Source organism: Lampetra planeri, chromosome 46 (genome assembly GCF_965212315.1).
Source record: "Lampetra planeri chromosome 46, kcLamPlan1.2.h2, whole genome shotgun sequence".
Lineage (NCBI taxonomy): Eukaryota > Metazoa > Chordata > Hyperoartia > Petromyzontiformes > Petromyzontidae > Lampetra > Lampetra planeri.
Window position 1 is genome coordinate 1042436 of NC_136152.1, and position 18930 is coordinate 1061365.

The 18930-nt window shown below is 47.0% G+C and overlaps 1 protein-coding gene across 1 annotated transcript in view; it reads left to right on the top strand.

The window, feature by feature from the left end:
• The window catches only part of SPEF2 (sperm flagellar and cilia associated 2), a 35882-nt gene extending 18034 nt beyond the window's left edge, over positions 1-17848 (top strand). The window contains exons 18-34 of the mRNA XM_078615108.1: positions 133-300; positions 1094-1189; positions 2531-2652; positions 3629-3756; positions 4482-4620; positions 5549-5686; positions 7269-7634; positions 7920-8079; positions 8838-8954; positions 9649-9787; positions 10197-10426; positions 11370-11476; positions 13102-13284; positions 13940-14017; positions 14845-15015; positions 15512-15652; positions 16456-17848. Coding sequence (XP_078471234.1) covers positions 133-300; positions 1094-1189; positions 2531-2652; positions 3629-3756; positions 4482-4620; positions 5549-5686; positions 7269-7634; positions 7920-8079; positions 8838-8954; positions 9649-9787; positions 10197-10426; positions 11370-11476; positions 13102-13284; positions 13940-14017; positions 14845-15015; positions 15512-15652; positions 16456-16623 — 2651 coding nt within the window. The 3' untranslated portion in view covers positions 16624-17848. The remainder of the gene's footprint in view (positions 1-132; positions 301-1093; positions 1190-2530; positions 2653-3628; positions 3757-4481; positions 4621-5548; positions 5687-7268; positions 7635-7919; positions 8080-8837; positions 8955-9648; positions 9788-10196; positions 10427-11369; positions 11477-13101; positions 13285-13939; positions 14018-14844; positions 15016-15511; positions 15653-16455) is intronic.
• The last annotated feature ends 1082 nt before the right edge of the window (positions 17849-18930 follow it).

Below are 18930 nucleotides of genomic sequence, written 5' to 3' on the forward strand. Positions count from 1 at the left end.
CAGTCCAGAGTGTGTGCCTCCGTGTTGAACACTGCACATGTACCGTGAGCTTGAGAATGTATATTAATGGTTCAATTAATTATTGGATCTTGACGCCCTTTGTGAAATCCTTCTGCCTGATTGTGTGCATAGAGGAGCCTTTGTTGGAGGATAACACAGCAGCCATTATCCAAGAGCCTCCTATGGTCGACAGTGACCAACCACAAGAAGAAGAGATTCCTAGCATGCTTGGGGAAGTACCAAGCACACCAACCATGAGCTCCCAGCAGAAGGGCGCCTCTCCAGGCCGATCCCCTAAAGGTGGGTGGCAGAGCTGGCATCATCTTCCCTTGGTACAACTGCACAGCTCGCTTCAACGCCCACATTCACTTATAGCGCTCAAATATGTTCACGTGTGCTTTGTAATGTACGGAAATTCGTTGTAATCTGTCAAAAGGTGTGCTGTGCAAAGTTTCAAACAATAGTGACCCTCCAATTGTTTTATGTACCATTTGGATGTGTAGAGCGTATGTTACTGGGAGATAGAGGTTTGTGACCATTGGATTGATCCTCCCATCATACCTTGCGTATCACGTGACATCAGCATATAGCGAGCATAATTTTGAGTCTTGTTTTAGATCACCAACTCAAGAGTCAAAATTATGGTCATAATATTTTAGACAGCAGCAGGAAAATTGGACAACCTTATGCATAACGCACTCATCCTTGTAAGGAACAATTAGTTCAGTGTAGTCATTGCCTCGTGGTGCCTTGTGATTCAGGGAATTAATGCGGACAAGCGCTCCCTGATCACTGTGGTGACATGTTGGCTCTGCCTGAGGGTGACATTAAAACAATCATTACAATCGTATAATGTGGAAGTGTTTGTCCATCATGTGCAGTATCTCACACACCTATAGGGCTGTGTGACGCCGTGATGACGTCATAGCACTTAACGCCAGATCCTTACGAAACACGTGCACGGGCAAGGTCATGGTGAAGATATATTTCGTGCAAATGGATTCTTTGTTTAGTCTGACACAGGCTGGTAAATTATCGCTCGTGAATTTGTAAATACGGAAACGATGGTTTGGAATACTCAATTGCTTCGCAGGCTCACGGAGAAGAACATCAAAGTCCCCGGCATCAGCGGACAAGAAGGAACGGGCGAAGGGCAAGGAGAAGAAAGGGAAATCTCCTCCTCGTTCTGGTGGGTGCTGTTCCTTTGCTTTACCAATGAAGGCCTCCCCACGCCGAATCTGTTATGGGAGTTATTTGGCCCATAGTTGTTTTCTCAATGATAAACTATATATGTTAAAGCAAATATTTATAAATGATGAAACACATATTTTTTTATAAATTATTAAACTCTTTTTTATTTTGCCAGGTAAGACCCACTTGAGCTACGTAGCTCTTTTTTCAGAAGCGACCTGGCCACAAATAATCGCTCAACAAAGTGGCTTATCACGTGGAAATGTATAGCAGCCAAATACTTTTAAGCGCACGTTCATGAATTTGAAAGGGAAAAACCGGAGGACCTGGAGAAGGATCCACGCGTCCACGGGGAGAGAGACATGCAAACTCCAAATATATAGGCGTCAGGGTCGAGATCAAACCCACGACCTCCTGTATGCCAGGTGAGGTAGTTAACATCGCGCCGCCGTAGCGCCCCTGCTAAGACATGAAGGGGAGTACCCCAAGATCCGGTTCAGATATCACTCCCCACCAGTGTTAGCCATGGCTAGGAAGTGAACTCATGTTGTAGGATTTCCTAGCGCAGTGCGCAAACCACCTCGCCTCCTCTTCACCCCTATATGACTGAGATTATGTCCATAGGAGACATCAAGAGATGAAATCAGCTGTTGTGCTGGTGCTATATGGATTTTTGCATTGCAGGACCATGACAGATGGCGACGGTTTGAAAAGGCCTTAATCCAGCAGTGGTTGTATTACGGCTGATAAACGTGATTATTATAAATACATGTATTGTTTTATTATTATGATTGCGGTTATTTACCCAAGAAAGACCGAGTCTCAACTCTTTTTCAGGACGGTCCTGCCAAGTTTTAGCAGTAGGGGGCGATGTTGCTGCTGATGTGTGTAATGGCAATCTTTCAGCATTGGGATGTTTGGCTAATACCAGTTGCAATATCAGGGGTTGGGAACGTCCGGCCCGTGGGCCGTACAAGGCCCACAAAATCATTTTGTCTGGCCCTGCCAAGGCAACCGCAGGCAGGACTCGAAATTCAATAAATCTAGGAGCAAACCTGGAAAAGCAGTTGCGAGTAGCAACATCATCAACACCAGCTAACATCACACGCCTCGCCAAAGAGAAGCAGTTCCAGCCATCACATTAGGGGTGAGTTAATAAAATGTTTGATCAAATATAACAAGCTAATTTTTAAGTTGATCATTTTGTATGGCCCACGAATGATGTTATAAATATCCAAATGGCCCTTGGCAGAGAAAAGGTTCCCCACCCATGAGTTACATCGTACGTTTGTCCTGAATCTGTGTCTGACTTGTTAAACTATGCCACGCGAACGTTTAGGCAAAGCGAAGGGTGGCGGGAAGGAGCAAGCCATTCCGGAGCCCATCGCAGTCGAGACCGTCCCTCCAGGCCCAACACCTGGGAGCTCTGAGTGGGAGTATGTGGACCAGCCCCTGACTCTGGTATCTGGATACATTGTTATCAACACATTACGTCTAGAGCCAAGGGGAAGCGTTTGCGAACGGGAAATAATTTGTAAACATACGGGATTTGTATCGCCATGCTACCTGCAGTCTGCACCTCCGGTTAGCACGGTCGGTTACGTACAGTGCGAAAGAAGTTCAGCATACATATGTAGTGACTCAGAGACACTAAGATTAGGAGGCACTGTGTTAATTAACACGGGCTGACAGTAACACTTAGTAACTACAGTTTCCAGTCAGGACAGCTGTTAGACTGCCTGACTGGCGACGCCGAGATGGTGAAGACGGCGACGACGGCGAAGACTCCAGCAGCACGACAGGATCCCACTCCAAACGACAGCCCCAAGGTCCCCTCCCAGGGCCCCTCTTATACTGGGGGGCGTGGCCTGGCTCCGCTCCTGGCCACGCCCCCTTCTGGAACCTACTAGCGGGTTCTCGATGTGCCCCTTCCGTAACCTTTCCCCGAGATCCCTCTCTGGTCTATCACGTGGCCTTCTGTCAGTCAGGGCTGCTGTAAGCTGCAAATCCCCTTCCCTGCCAGCAGCCAGCACTATGCTGCTACGTGACCGATTCTATGTGACTACACATACATACAGTCAGCGGAGGTCCCTGCCCGCTGGGTTCCCGAAGCAGAAGTTATTTTTGGGTGCGTCGTCAGACTAAAAACATTATAGGATGGACAAGCCACGTAAAGATATCACAATTGTTCAAAATAAATAAGGTAATAATTGCAATAATTATTTTTCAATATTGCCGTTAGCATTATGAGCTGTTTTTATATTTTTTATAAGGATCTGAGATCTCGCTGATAATTGGTGCACCCTAATTTATTTCATGAATTAGAGGCCCCTTCAACGATTTGGGCCCTAAACTTTTACTTGATTTACCTTATGCCTAGCGGCAGCACTCCTTACAGTGCTTCACATGCACCAATGTCCACCCTTCCTTTGTGTAGGAGATGGCCACTTACCTCAGTGGTTTTTGGGACAACATGGAACGGACGTACATTTCCGACTGCAAAATGGTGTTTCACAATTTAAGGCGGGAAAGAGAAGCCATCGTGCACCATCTTTACGATATCAGGTGTGTCTCTGCACTTTCACGCACCCACGATGCATTTTGGCAAAAAGGAAGCGGCGTCAAATCGGTCAATCTCACACCTCGTTCGCGACGCAAACCTCACCCCTCCTGGCTTTGATCATTCCTCCTCGAAGATATTGGTCTCACCATCAATCACATCAGACCATCAACAGGCCGATGCACACATCTCCAAAGATGTGAATTAAAGGCACGAGCCACAGTAGTGCGACTGTGGCCATGCAACCCAAACTACGGACCACGTAGTAAACCACCGTAGTCTGCGCTCCTTCAATGGAGGTGGAATAGCAACATCACGCAACATCTCTCCTGAAGCCCTCTCGTGGCTAGCAGACCTCGACGTCGGCAGTTAGCTCCTGAACATATTGCCATACGCAAGAATAGAATCTCACTTTTGGTTTCACTTTCATGTAATTAATATTTTTGTGTTATGTGTACATGTCCATGTAGAGTCCCTTGTTGAACCAGTGCTGGATGAGGACCTCTCCATGCCATGGGGGGTTATTTAACACCACGCTTGAAATTGAGTCGTGTGCAGGGACTAGGTGAATCGTTGCATCCCGCTACATGGGAGAGATGGCGATGGCTTGGGGGAGGGCTTCATCCGTCAGTGGATAGATCACGGTTGGCAATGATGGTACTTAAAGTGAGAGGCATCTTTACATCGTGTCATGTGGCGTACGCTGTTTTCTGCACGCAATCGTGTGCAGGCAGGAGTTTGTGGAGTTTCTGCGAAGACCCGACCACAAGCAGGAGTTTGTACAGCGCTGGCAGATTGAGCTGAATGAGCTGCCAGGCTACCTGAGGGGCGATGATGACACACGAGCAGAGATGCATCAGCGCGCACAGGTAGGACGCCTCCAAACACCGCGATCAGCCAGGGTTGGGCCAAGTCAAGAAGTATACTCCTACATGTTTACAACACAACAATATTGCAACGACCACCGCCACACGTTCTTCGCTTTACTAAGAGCCTTCATTGTGGACACGAACACTCTTCTTGAAGCCCGAACTTCGTCTTCTCTCCAACCGACCCTTCCCCTTGTGCTATCCCATTTTATATCCCTTGAGCCCCCTTTCTCGAAGGTTTGCTCACCCTATTTCCCTCAGCCAATCCCCGTCCTCCTTCTCCGACGGTTGTCAACCGTTCCCCCGTCAGTCAACCCTCGTTTCCCACCTTCTACGTTTGTATTTCTCCTCCAATCACTTCAATTTCTGCCTCCAGCCAATCTTTCAGGCCTTACCACACCAATCAGAGGCCTTGATTTACTTCCTAACTGTCCACGCCTGCACGCACACCATGTCAGGTAAGTGGTCTGTTGTTTTCGGTTTTTACAATATCAATAATATATGTATTGCCCTTTAGCCGATCCACTGTTGGATGAGGTGCCTCCCCATGCCGTGGGATTCATGGGGCCTGTTTGACCCTACTTCGCCACGCTGTTCAGTGCGTATTGGTGAAGGCGGAGAGAATAGACGAGGGAGCATAGAAAGTACAGTACGACAATGGATTTTGCTGCACTGACTTTCGCTACACACCACAGCCCCACAGCAGATGGTCGCCCATCTAAGCACTAACCAGACTCAACCCTGCTTAGCATCCAATATCTGACAAAATTGGGCGCATTCCGTGTGATTTTGTCGTAGGTTTGATAATCTTTCAAGCGATGTTAATATTACCGCAGATGACCACATTGTGTTTTATTTTTATAAAAACGTTGGCCTGGCAGTGTTTTGAGTTAATACATGTGCGTGTAAACGTGATCGACTCGTGTAGGATCTGAAGGAGATGTTATGGGACATCACCGATGGGCGGAAGGAGGAGGCGGAGAGGGAGCTGCTGTCGGTGATGCATGATGGCTGGCTCAATGCACGGCTCGCTGCATTCGCCAACCACCACATCGCACTCATGCAGGTTCGCCACCCATCCCGTCCTCTACGCCCCCCATCTCGACTGTCCATCTCTGCGCCTCCCTCGCCCTGCACCAACTACAAACTCCCACTGCAGCACGTAACACTTTCACCTTCACTCACCTGGTTCTGTTCCTCTCTTAAAACAACCTCCATCGTTTCTCCCTAGCCCATCCTGTTACTGCTTCTCCCTGGCCCGGCCAACTAGATGTGACCTACCCCAACCGCTATCACTACCACAAATCCCATCATTATCACTATCACAATCCCAACCCCTATCACTACCCCAATCCCTATCACTACCCCAACCCGTCACTACCACAACCCCCATCACTACCCCTATCACTATCCTAACCCCTATCATTCAGACGCTGTCTTTCCGACAGGCCTGTTCTTCACCTGAGGGCGGCTGCTTGCGTTGTGGCCAAAACGTCGTGAGAATTGTATTTTATTATATTTTATTATTTCCCTTCTACGTGACTTTACCGAAAGAACCAAGAAGATGAATCCCTGCAGTCACGAAAGCTTTAAATCGAAATTTGATTAGCATGATGTTAATATGAGGAATTAGCATGTAACTGGTCACGGAAGTGGCTATGTTAAAGTCAGAGTTTACATATCAACAGAGGCATTTAGTATATTGACGCTAAACAATACACCACTGTCATCATCGTCAACAGCCATCGTCTCGCCGATGCCGGATGAAGGCCTGGCAGAGCCGTTGCCATCTCTCTCAGCCTCGCTTCGCAACAATCCATTTCGTCCCTGTAACACGATCTGCTTTTATCGCTCCATCTCCGTGGCGGATGTCCTCTTGGGCGTGTCCCCTCTTTTGGCTGCCACTTGATCGTTAGTCTCCACCACTGCCCGTCATCCCTCCCATTGAAGTGTCTTGCCCAAGCCCAAATACTCCTCTCAATTAGCAATAATATTGATCTCGCTTGCGTATGATTTCTGATCCTCGTATTCCTCATCCTGTCTCTCGGTGTAATTCCAAGCACACATACTTTCCACCTTTTGTTCTACGTGCTTGTCAGTGCCAACGTTTGTGATCCATATGTCGTAGCAGGTAAGAATAAATGCATAATCGAGGTTTTTGGGTTAGATCTTGTAAATGCGTCGTTAAACCTACCACCACAACAGTAAACCCACAAAATGTACAATTCGAGTACAAGAAGCAATACTTTTTTTTAAAATTATTCTTCACACAAATTCGTGTTGTTTTTGCATCTACAACTATTTAAACAATCTGTAGGAGGGACTCATTTGCAAAGCACAGTAGAATATCATTGTTATTCAGCTTGTTTACCCAGGAAAGCCTCACTGAGTCTCATGACTATTTTTCAGGAGGGTCCTGCCTATTTTTCGCAGTCGGGGGTGATGATTGCCTCACACAGTAGATTCTAATCAAGTTAATTTGTATGTAATTTTACAAATTTGCCAAATTTGGTGTATACCTAGGCTAGTTATTGAATGTGGATCTGCACAAAGTGGTTAAATAAAGATTTGCATGAGAGCAGGCTGGAAAGTTGTACTTGCGGGTAACATAAACTGATGTACAATGTGCGGCATTGCGTTGCGTTCAGGTGGAAATGGAGCGCTGGCAGGACGCCGTTCTGTTCTTGCGGGACTACTACGTGGGCATTCAGGGCCGGGTGGGAGCCGGTGGGCTGGGAGGGGAGCGCGAGGCATTCCGCCTCCCCCTGCTTCCGCCGCCCCCGCTGGCTCCGGCAGCAGACGAAGAGAAAGCGTCGCGTGCTGCCCCCGGGAAGTCGGGGACGGACGCGACGGTCACCGGGCCCGGCAGCCCGAGCAGCCGAGAGAGAGCGTCGCGCGGCAGGGGCGGGCGCGACAAGAGCGATGCGCTGTCGGCAGAATCGCCAACGTCGCACGCCTCCCAGGAGATCATCCAAGAGGCCTCGCAAGCGGCGCTGGCTGTGGCCGCCCTGATGGTACGACGGACCGCATGATCAAGGCATTGCGCTGCATAGCTCTCTGATGTGTTCTTGGGTTGTACCGCGTGTTGTTCGACATGATGATATGTCCGATTATCACAGTTGGCTATGTACGTTGCGAAAGATGTTCAACATGCATACAAGACTGGAGCTATAACCAGTACACCGGCCCTCTTATATTCCACCGAGGTCCAGGCCCTACTTGTCTAGCTCCTGTCATTACGACATAGGTCCCATATTAATATTACGTTGTTTTGCTGCTGCTGTGGATGCCTGTGGAAGGTTTCTGAGGAGCTGGCAGTTTTGGAGCAGAATGGGAGAGACGATGAACAAATAGATGGAGAAAGGGCAGCATCTGCAAGTCGAAAACCCACCTCTGGCAAAGCGAAAGGTTCTAAGATTGCCAAGCAGAAGGAGCCAAAAGGATCTGGGAAAAAAAAGGGTAAGGTCATTACTTTGAGAAGCTATAACTATACTCAGAATGGGTGGATAATGTTCATTAATCTCTTTTACACCCTTATGCTGTGTATAATAAAGATTATGCATTGCTGGGGATTCATGTATAGATCGTTAAGCGAGACGTGTACTTCTAAAAATAAGTTGCCGGTATGAAACCTCTTCGTCCTGCAGCGACCCATCATGCGTGCTCATTTCCTCTCTGCGGAAACATCGTAACACAGCAACGGGAACCGTTCTGAAAAGCACCGGCGTTTTACATGCGTGGTGTTGTGAGAAGTGCTGGTACGGTGTAACGTCGTTTATCGGACAATTTCGACCGCTGGGGATGATTATATTCTACCAGGAGGGAGGAAACCTCTTCTTGCGTTTCTATACAGAGGTGGATTTTTTTACATTATTAAGTTTTCCAAGACGGTAAGTATAATCTATCGATTAAAAATTCTTCAACTGGTGCAGTGGCACAGTGGTTATTGCTCTGTGCTATAAACCCGTGTGTACACCTTGGTTGTATCCCCTGCCACGGCTAACATCAGTGGTGAGCGATATCTCGACGAGTCCTGGACACCAACTTCACCGACTCGCACTGGCTAGTGTGGTCAAAAAACACTCTCACGACGCGCATGGTATAAATAGGCCCTCATCCAGCAGTGGATTGACAAAGGGCTATGGTATGTATTTATTTACTTTATAACTATTATAAGTGAATTGATGTTGTTCCAAACTTGTACTTGAGGAGTGCAGGAGCGCCCAGCCCCAGTGTGCCAATGCAAGTGGAGGAAGTGAATCCTGAAGTGGTGGCACAGAAGGAGCGCAAAGCCAAGATGCATCAGGAGCATGCTTGTGCCTTAAAGCATGAGGGTGAGGCTTGAAGCACAGCAATACTGCCCCACTGTGAGGGGCACATTCACATTGCATTAATTGTAGGGACCACAACAGTGGCATAGTGTTGTAGGCATGGGCCCCTTAGTGCAAGGAATTTAATTATTCAGAATCTTAATTTTGACTGGAGGAATCCGATGAGCTATGAAGCTCTTTTTCACAGATGTCCAGTAAAATGGGGAGCCCCTGTCCAATCCCCCCCCCCCCCCACCGCTCTTCATAGCCGGGAACCTGGGAACCTCTGGCCTGTGGGTCCTGGTACAGTTGCACCACCTGCACACTTGAACGCTACGCCACTTGACCACGAGGACTTTTTAAAGCTCATTGCTCATTGCCTTGGCCACTGAGAATAAGGCCATTCCGGTTCACAAAATAAGCCAGCGGGCTCAGCCCGGATTCTCACAGCAACCTCACTGTGGCAAGGGAGCTGCAGTTGGCCCATCTGATGACTTAAATAATTGGATTACAGCCCAGCTTCAATTCCAACACATCGCTATGACAACTATACAGACAACGGCATTATTCGTGACGTTAATAACCGTAAAGATAATAACGATCCTGAGGTGGTCAGAGAAGAGTAACTTTTGTGTGCGAATTGTATTGCTTTCACGAAATGCTTTGGAGCATAACACAAGTGAGCTGTGGTCTCTGCCCTTGTGTACGGGGCCTATAGAAACCTGCCTGAGACAGCGACTGGACACGGTGAAGGAGCAAGCTCTTTCGGCAATCGGGGCCCTCCGCGCGGCGAGTGCAGAGGCGTACCAGGCCATGCAGGACTCGCTGGGCCAACGCTACCACGCCGAGATGCACAGGTGTTGTACCAGCCACAAGACAACGAGTCCTCCTGCGGCCTGCATAGGCTTTTGGCGGCAGGCGTCCGTTAACAAGCGGCTATGAAAGTCAACCCACAGTGTTATACGACCCGAGGTCGGGTCCCGGCCGCAGTTAATATCAGTGGCGATTAACTGAACCAGACATAGCTACATCAGCATTGGGGGGACAAAGGCACCCAGGTGTGGTCCTGGCCACACCACCCGCTTGTGTGCCATATGGCTACATTATGTTTCTCGCTAATGGCGGTCCGGCGGCTTAGAGTCGGTGTAAGCTATACGGGAGATCGTTGTCTCTCTCTGTGAGAGTCTGGACGTTTCCCGACACGCGTGGTGGTAACGTATGCACTGCGTGCGATGACGCGGCAACATGTGTGCCGCACTTGTCCAGCATTGAGCAGCTGCTGGATGTGATTCAAGGCGCCGTGGAGTCGGGGACTCCGCTGCAGCCCGAGCTGGTGCTGCAGCAGGACTCCTTCTACCTAAGCATAGAGGCGCGCATGTACGAGGAGCCTCCTGCCCCCGCCCCGCCACAGCCTTCCGAGCCTCTCCACCCACAGCACTTCACTGTGGAGCAGCTGATGTCCTTCCATCGGCACCTGCTAGAGGCTGCACCTGCAGGTAGCTGCTGCTTGCTCACTGCGTATGTGTGTGTGCACTTGCTCCTACAGTCTGTTAAGGCTTTATGGGGGATTTTCTTCGATTTAAAGCTTTCGTGACTGCAGGGATTCATCTTCTTGGTTCTTTCGGTAAAGTCACGTAGAATGGAAATAATAAAATAATAAAAATAAAACATAAAATAATTCTCACGACGTTTCGGCCACAACGCAAGCAGCCGTCCTCAGGTGGAGAACAGGTCTCTCGACAGACCTGTTCTTCACCTGAGGATGGCCGCTTGCGTTGTGGCCGAAACGTCGTGAGCATTATTTTATAATGTTTTATTATTATTATTTTATTATTTCCATTATATGGGGGATCTTTGTCTTACCCGAAACCCAGTTGTGTAGCGTGATTGGCATGGCCCTTGGGGCAAGGAATGAAATGGGGCCACCCCACTGTCCACCTTCCCCCCCACCCCTCTTCGTGGCCTGGCACCTAGGCTCCTGAATCCTGTGGGCTTTGGTGCAATTGCACTACCTGTTTACTCAATAGTTGCGCCACTGTCTGAACCCTCACTGGAACAAACCTTCTGACCACGTCCCAAACTAAACCAGACCGGAGTTCGATCATTTTAGGTTATCATCATCGTGATCATCATCAGGCTTGATTGATCCACTGCTGGGTAAAGGTCTCCCCAAGTCCTAAAAATCTCTCACGGGGTCCTGCAATGTAACAATCGTGGGGGGGCTCCAGAAATATACTGGAAAATGTATGATGAGTTTTGGTGGTCAGTGATGGTAAATCGAGTGATGAGAATCTGTTTTTGGTGCAGTTGACCAACTTGTGAATATATGAAGACGGGTAGGCCTTTGGAAGATATAGATACAACATCTGTCACGTTTACTCTCATGCATATGTAGCTATAAATATTAATCCTAACAACGAACCCTATCTTTTGGTACAGGATATATTTCCACTTTAGATTTCATCGACTTCCTGCATGATCTGGGTTCTGGTGGTACAGGGAGTGAATCTCTGCCAGAGGCCTGGCTAAACATGTCGCACACACAGGTGAGTCGAGACCTGGTCACATTCAGACACTCACGATATATATATACAAGTTGTGGATGTGGCCGAGTGGCTGGCACCGTTGAGATCCTGGGTTCGAATCCTGGTTTCATCTGCCTGTGATTAAACCTGATTCTCAATTCTATAGAGTTGGTGGTCTCAGCCCAGCCACCAAAGGCTGCACAAAAAGCCCATTACATTCAGTTTTGTTCTGTGCCAGCTCTGAGGACTTGATACGTTTAGATGAAGCCAAATGACAAGAGCAATGCAGTAAAGTGTATTTAAGTATTAATTTATTTATTCATACACTTGTTGAGATTTGCCTCGGCCATGCTGCAAGAGATGGGATGCAAAGATGATGACAATAACCGCCGTTCGCCACCAAGAGGTTGTTTCGCCCAGGGGAGCCTCGCCGAGTCTCAAATACTCTATTTCAGGAGAGTCCTGCCAAGATGTAAATTCCAATTATATAATTTGTGGGTATTTTTTTTACATTTGATCAATTTGGAGCATGACACCAGCAATGGCCTACTCTTGCGGACAATATAACGGAATCTTTAACGCCCCCAGTTGAAGTAGATGGCCCCCCGTAGTATCACGACGGTTATTACACTCGCAGCATTAATCAGGGTGGCCGCTGTATTTCGAACCGCGAACCTCCTCAACAGCAAGCGGGGGGAACGCGCGACCGCTGGGCAGCGTCACCGTCCCTTTGTGCTGTACGTGGTTGTGTGCTATACATTTCTATGTGATAAGCCACTTCTTTGAGCTATCATCTGTGGCCAGGTCGCTTCTGAAAAAGAAGCAAATTGCTCAGTGGGCTTTACCTGTTAAAATAAAAATGGTAAAGTTTTACTATTATTTGTTTGTTGTGAATTTCTTGCATTTCCTATAATTTGCACTCATATCGTGTTTTTGTATTGTTTGTTGTTGTAACTTTCTGACCCGTCCCTACTGGACATTTGTGAAAAAGAACTTGATAGCTCATTGGATTCCTCCAGTATAAATACATATTTTGATTCTAAATCTTGACTTAAAGCTTTCGTGACTGCAGGAATTCATATTATTTGGGTCTTTCGGTAAAGCCACTTACATAGAAGAAAAATTAATAACAATAAAAAGAATAAAAATAAAGTGAATAAAAAAATAATAAAAATATCACGACGTTTTGATCGCAACACAAGCAATCGTCTCCTCATAACGATTGCTTGTGTTGCGATCGAAACGTTGTGATATTTTTATTATTATTTTATTCACTTCATTTTCATTATTTGATTGTTATTATTTTTTATATCTACATGACTTTACCGTAAGACCCAGAGAATATACAGTATTCTGATTCTTCTTGGTTCTTTCGGTAACGTCACGTAGAAGGGAAGTAATAAAATAATAAAAATAAAACATAATAAAATAATTCTCACGACGTTTTGGCCACAACGCAAGCAGCCGTCCTCAGGTGCTTGCGTTGTGGCCGAAACGTCATGAGAATTATTTTATTATGTTTTATTTTTATTATTTTATTACTTCCCTTCTACGTGACTTTACCGAAAGAACCAAGAAGATGAATCCCTGCAGTCACGAAAGCTTTAAATCGAAATTTATTCTGATTCTGTTTGCGGCGTGTTCAGATTGCGGCGATCGCACACGAAGTGCAGGGCGGCGTGGAGCTGTTGGACTGGCGCAGACTGCTGGTGCTGGCAGCCTGGCCCTGGCCACTGCCCTCGGTGACCCAGCTGCTTGCGGTGCTTGCAGCCTGCCGGAAAGCCGACCCTGAAAGCTCCGGCTTCTTGACTCAGGAGCAGTACGACCAGGCATGTGCTCCTCTGTTGTCCCCTATTTCTTGCCACGTCTCGACCCACTCTTCTCCTTCACTCTGCAAATGCCCCCCCCCCCCTCCCCGCTTCAAAACGATCGGCAGAGTACAGCGTATCCTCGGAGTAATGTGAGCAGAGATACCGTTTCCCACATATATCAGAATTGTTTTGCTTGTGTGTAGTATGAGAACAATTTAAATGTATTTATGATTTGTGTGTGCCACGGTGGCGAGATGTTAACTACCTCGCCTGGTATACATGAGCGCGTGGGTTCGATCCTGACCCTGACGCCTGCTGCTGTATATTTGGAATTTTCATGTTCTCCCCGAGGTCATGTGGATTTTTCTCTGGGTCCTCCGGTTTTTCCCTCCACATTTAGAATCAACACGCGTTTGGGGTATTTGACTGCTATAAATTTCCACATAAATCACTTCGTTGAGCTATCATTTGTGGCCAGGTCGCTTCTGAAATAGAGCTATATAGCTCAGTGGGCCTTTCCTGGTAAAATAAAACTAGTTATAGTTAGTTCGTGAGACTAACACTTTGCATTATTATGGTATTGCTAAGTTCAATTGTTACCTGAGAATATGCTGTTAACACTAATACTATTATTGAATGTCAGGAGTAAGAGTTTTGGTGTGTTGCCCCACAGATCGAACTGTGGTTTAAAGATGCTGTGCCAACAGAAAATAAGTGTGACTTATACGATCGGCTGGGGAATCTCAAACAGGTACATTATTATACGAAATGATTATTGTCATCCTGGTACTTCCCACTGCTGTGTAAATGCCTCCCCTATTTTCTTCCAGTCCATAATTTACTGAATTGCTTCTGTCCATTAGTGGCCTCCGAAATCTTAGATTTTTGTAAATGATTTAGAGAAACCTGTCATAAGAGAACAATCATTCAGGCCAGAAAACCATGAGTTTCAAACAACAACAACGACACCAAAAAACACAGAAACGTGTAAAAAGCACTCAGCCTTTGTGAGGCTCACAATGCTCTTCTTCAGGAAATCCTGACAGTATTTCGCAGAATGCACAAAGGTCGAGTGCTTTCAACGATTTTGCGTGTTGTTTGAAATCCATTCCGCTGCTTCTCTTCCCTTCCCTCGGCCTCTTTCATTTTCTCTCTCATCTCTCTACAGTTGCTCTCGTAACATGTCCTGCCCATTTCCATGAGATCTATTTTGCTTTAAACTCACTTTAAAACCCCATGGTCTCATTCGCTCTGTGCCCTCTGCGTAACAGTCTGTAGGTTCTATAAAGTGAAGTGCTTGCCACAAATGAACCACAATACCTTGCTGATCTCGTCAAGGAGCCATACATCATCACGCGAACTCCGGTTATCTTCCCAGCGGCTTTTGGCTAGCCGTCGAACAAAGACGGCCAATGCATCGCACGCTTTTAAATGCGCTTCTGCGGCCCTCTGGAATGCTCTTCCTTCCTTTGTCTTTAGTATGTTGTCCTTCCTCCGCACCTCCGATCAGCGAAATAAGTTCAACATGCATACAAGCAATCTGTTCTGGCAAGTCACCTGTGGTGCGTGCGTGTATAGGCCCTCTTTACCTTGCTCGGACAAGGGGAGAAGATAGACTACAAGAGCATGTTGCTGTACTTGGCCTGTGGTGAAGATGGACAGGATGGCTTCTATCGAGCACTGAGTGTGGCGGCGGCAGCAGCAGCAGCAATGGCTTTGCCTGGGGATCCATCTACTCCCCCTCCCCAGGTAATGTGTTGCCATCGCAATGGCTCGGGTCGATTTATCAGCGCACTCTGTATTTGCAATGTGGCCCTACATTCCAATTACGGTTGTCTACAAGATGCAAAGGATGTGTGTCCGTGGGTGTGATGTGCATAGACTCAGACCCGCAATGCTCCTGATCTCGAAAGATCTTGGAAGCTAAGCGGGTTTAACCCTGCATGTTGGCTGGACGGGTGACCATTATGCATTAACAGGATGTAATAGCTGCCCAGAACAGGTTGTTGTTGTTAAAGGCTCCGGGGCTACATGGTGGAGAGCAGAGGGAAGGCAGTACAGAAATATCCGTTGTATTGTACTTCTATGCTGCCTAACTCGACCAACCCGCACTATCCAGCAGTGGTGAAGTACGGTGATATAATCCCCATGACCCTCAGGGTGCGGAGTGACACAGGGCTGTGCATGTGTAATTACGTGCACGCATTACCCTGTTCGAGAGCTGTGTGTTGCCGGGTTCTCACAGACAGAGGATCTGGATTCTGGGCCTTTGGAATCTGTCTCTCTGGACGCTTTGCTCACGGTCCTCCACCACGCCGGGGCGATTGCCGAGGACACCCATCGCTTCAGCCACCCGAACGAGACACGTGCACACCCGTACCTCGAGGTATCGTCACAACTCGCTCGCCGGGCGTCAGCGACGCGTGTTTAGGATTGTTGTGGACTTGTTTAACGATGCACGGAGTGGATCCGTTGCGTGCCTCCCGCGCGACACAGTTGAAGCCAGCGAGTTTCTGGGAGGCTCAACCGAGACACACGGTGAGCTGCTAGCCCCTCCTGTCTTCGTCAGTCCCACCTACAGGGACTCCTCTACTTACGAACGAGTTAGGTTCCAGAGGTCTGTTCGTAAGTCAATCTGTTCGTAAGTTCAACTTTACTCCAATTCAGAACGTGTTGTACGGCATGTACACTAAACACGGGGAATGGCTTTAAAAGTTGTATAATCTCCTGTAGATGTAGATGACACTGGTTCTTCACGTTCTGCAGAAGTAGATGCCACCTCCGCCATCTATTGCGCTGTGGTTGAATTTACGACTATCAGTCCGAACAGACAGCTGGACATGCGGACAGGTTTCTTCGTATCTCTGAAAGTTCGTAAGTCGGACGTTCGTAAGTAGGGGAGTCCCTGTACTTTTACATAGCCACACCCATTGAATCGCTCGTGCCGCATGCAAGGCGAGTGGCCTAGTCGCTCTCTCTTACGTTGGTCCTGTCTCCTGCTCATATGCCGCGCCTGCTCCTCTGCCAGACGATTTTAAAGCGGCAACAAAATCACCTATTCTCACAAGAGCTGCAGGACATCGCAACAGACATTTGCCAGATTTACTCTAACATGTGCAGCGTGTACCGCTAATGTGATTTATGTGTTAGCCATTTACGCCGCTTACTTTAAACCGTTTATCGTTTCAGGAACACATCGTTCAGGTGTTCCGAGATCTGGGATCGGAAGACCTAGAGCCTGTTCGCTTCCAGGCACTAATCAAGCATCCACTGATTGAAGAAATGATCAGCTTGATTTTAAAATTCAAATTAGTGGTCAGGGATGATTTGCTCATCCCGACGAATGTACTACCCTAAAACATATGTCATATGCAGTTAAATTCAATTAACCTGTGGGCGGATTATCCATGCCGCAGATTAACCGCGCATGCGAAAAAATCTTAATATTTTACGTGGGCACATTTTGTTGGTTGCTCCTCAATCGTTGGGGGTCCGTGACTCTGTGCCCCTGCGATCGGCTTCAGAACGGCAAGTAAAACCAACAATCTTTAGGAAGCAATGAAAACAGACGACGCATTCAATGTTCTTACCCCTCCCCCGCCCATTCTACGTAGCTAAACAATTAATATATTTTGATGGTCTAATTTACGTGTGTTTTGCACTATCGTAGATGACCGAGAGTCGATTATATTCGGGTTTGATAGACAGGAAGCATTTAACTCTCGAGTAACCAAATGTAGGATGGTGCAACAGGCGCGATAATTATTTATATCGATAATTCATTGAAATTAGACTGCTTTTCAAATCTCATTCTCTTACTCTTAGGTTTTTTCGGTAAAGTCACGTAGGTACGTGACGTAGGTACGTGACTTTAGTAGGTACGTGACTTTACCGAAAAAACCTAAGAGTATGAATCCTTGCAGTCACGAAAGCTTCAAATTTAGAACTCATTCTCTTAAATGTATTGGATTTTTGTTTTGAGATTACAACTAATCTTCTTTGGAATTGCAATCAACCTCCTTCAGGTACTCTTCATAAAAATGGTCTCACTCTAAAGCAGAGGTTGGCCAATCCACCAAGCAGTGCGATGCGCTCTGGCGGATCTGCTAATCCACCAGAAAGCTATGACCAACAATTACCCTTGTAGAGTATAACACATTAAGTACTAGCACCCATCTATTGGTAGACGTTATTATCTTGTATTCTTTCAATGAATCCTTAGTCGTGGGTTTTTTTTTGTTTGCTATCATCCGTACTGAAAATTGTTGTTTGCTTATGGTAGTGTTCTGGTTTGTCCTGAGATGCACAACACATGTTCTGCAATCCACCCGTGGATCGCAATCAACGTATTGGCCACCGCTGATCGAGACAAGTATTTAAATTGTGATCTCACTGGTCCCAGTTACAGTGGTTGCGTTCCCACGCATGCATATTTTACTCATGGTAACAGCGTATTGTAAGAGCAGTAGGTAACCTCGTAACATATCAAATCATATTTTAATCATTCCCATACAACAGGCGCTACAGTCTTATTCCAAAAAAATGTTATTGTATCCAGTGTCCAATAAAGAATTGAATCCAATGTCTAAGCTCAGCATGCTTACTTCTCATGGCTGCTGTTCCGACGTTGCTATTGGCTCGGCTTCCCCTCTCCATTCCTGTCTGCGGAAGGCATAACCCCCATCCCTTGTTGTTGTAACTCGATCCACTTTCACATCCTTCGTTTTTTGTATCCTTCATCCTCATCTTCATTCTCCCTCTCCCAACTTTCTCACTCTCCCTCTCCTACCATCTCATCTCCACTCTCCATCCATTTCATCGCCACTCTCCAATTCATCGTCTGTCTTGCCCTCCTTCCTCTCACCTCTGTTAAACACTCTGTTCATTACGTTTCCCTCCCCACTCCGCACCACGTGGCTAAATCGTCTCGGTCTTGCTTCCCTCGGCCTGGCGACAATGCTTCGCACCCCCATTATTCTGCTGTCGCACGCATAGTCTGTCACTAACAGCACGACGTTTATATGATGGGTGAAATATTGCGGATGTCCTCTTATCCACATTGAATTGAGACAAATCTTTATGGATAAGAGTATATATGTTTGTTATATTCCACCAGCTTCTAAGACCATATGGACCAACGTTGCATGAGAGCATGTGCTCAAGTAGAAAAGCTCTGGACGAGTTTTTCATCTGGCTGTCACCTGATGAAGCTGGTTGTAATTACCGACGAAACGTCGTACTCAGTTTGTAAATGTTGTGGCTTTGCTCTCCAACACACCGGTGTGCTGTACTAGTAACGAATTGGCATGCTCTGTTTACGTGACAAACCTTACTAATTGGCTGTGTCGGGTGGTGGCGGGTTTAACGACACATTTATATTTACACGATCTAACCTCAACAAAACCTGTTTTATGGTTTTTCATGATTTCCGTTACCATCGTGTTCTCTGTTCCAACATCGTAGCCCTTCCTCATCGTATGGCTAATGTTGGTGTAGAGCAGTAGCCGTAATTGTACATTGAGGTGATTGAGCCAGATGATTGTGTCAGGAGTGACGGAGTGGGGTGTCACTCGTATTGGTGAATCGGGCGTCGAGCCTGCGTTATATGTTCCACGGTTCCATTCCGGGAGACCACACAACAGAGAGGTTTTTAAAATATTCCAT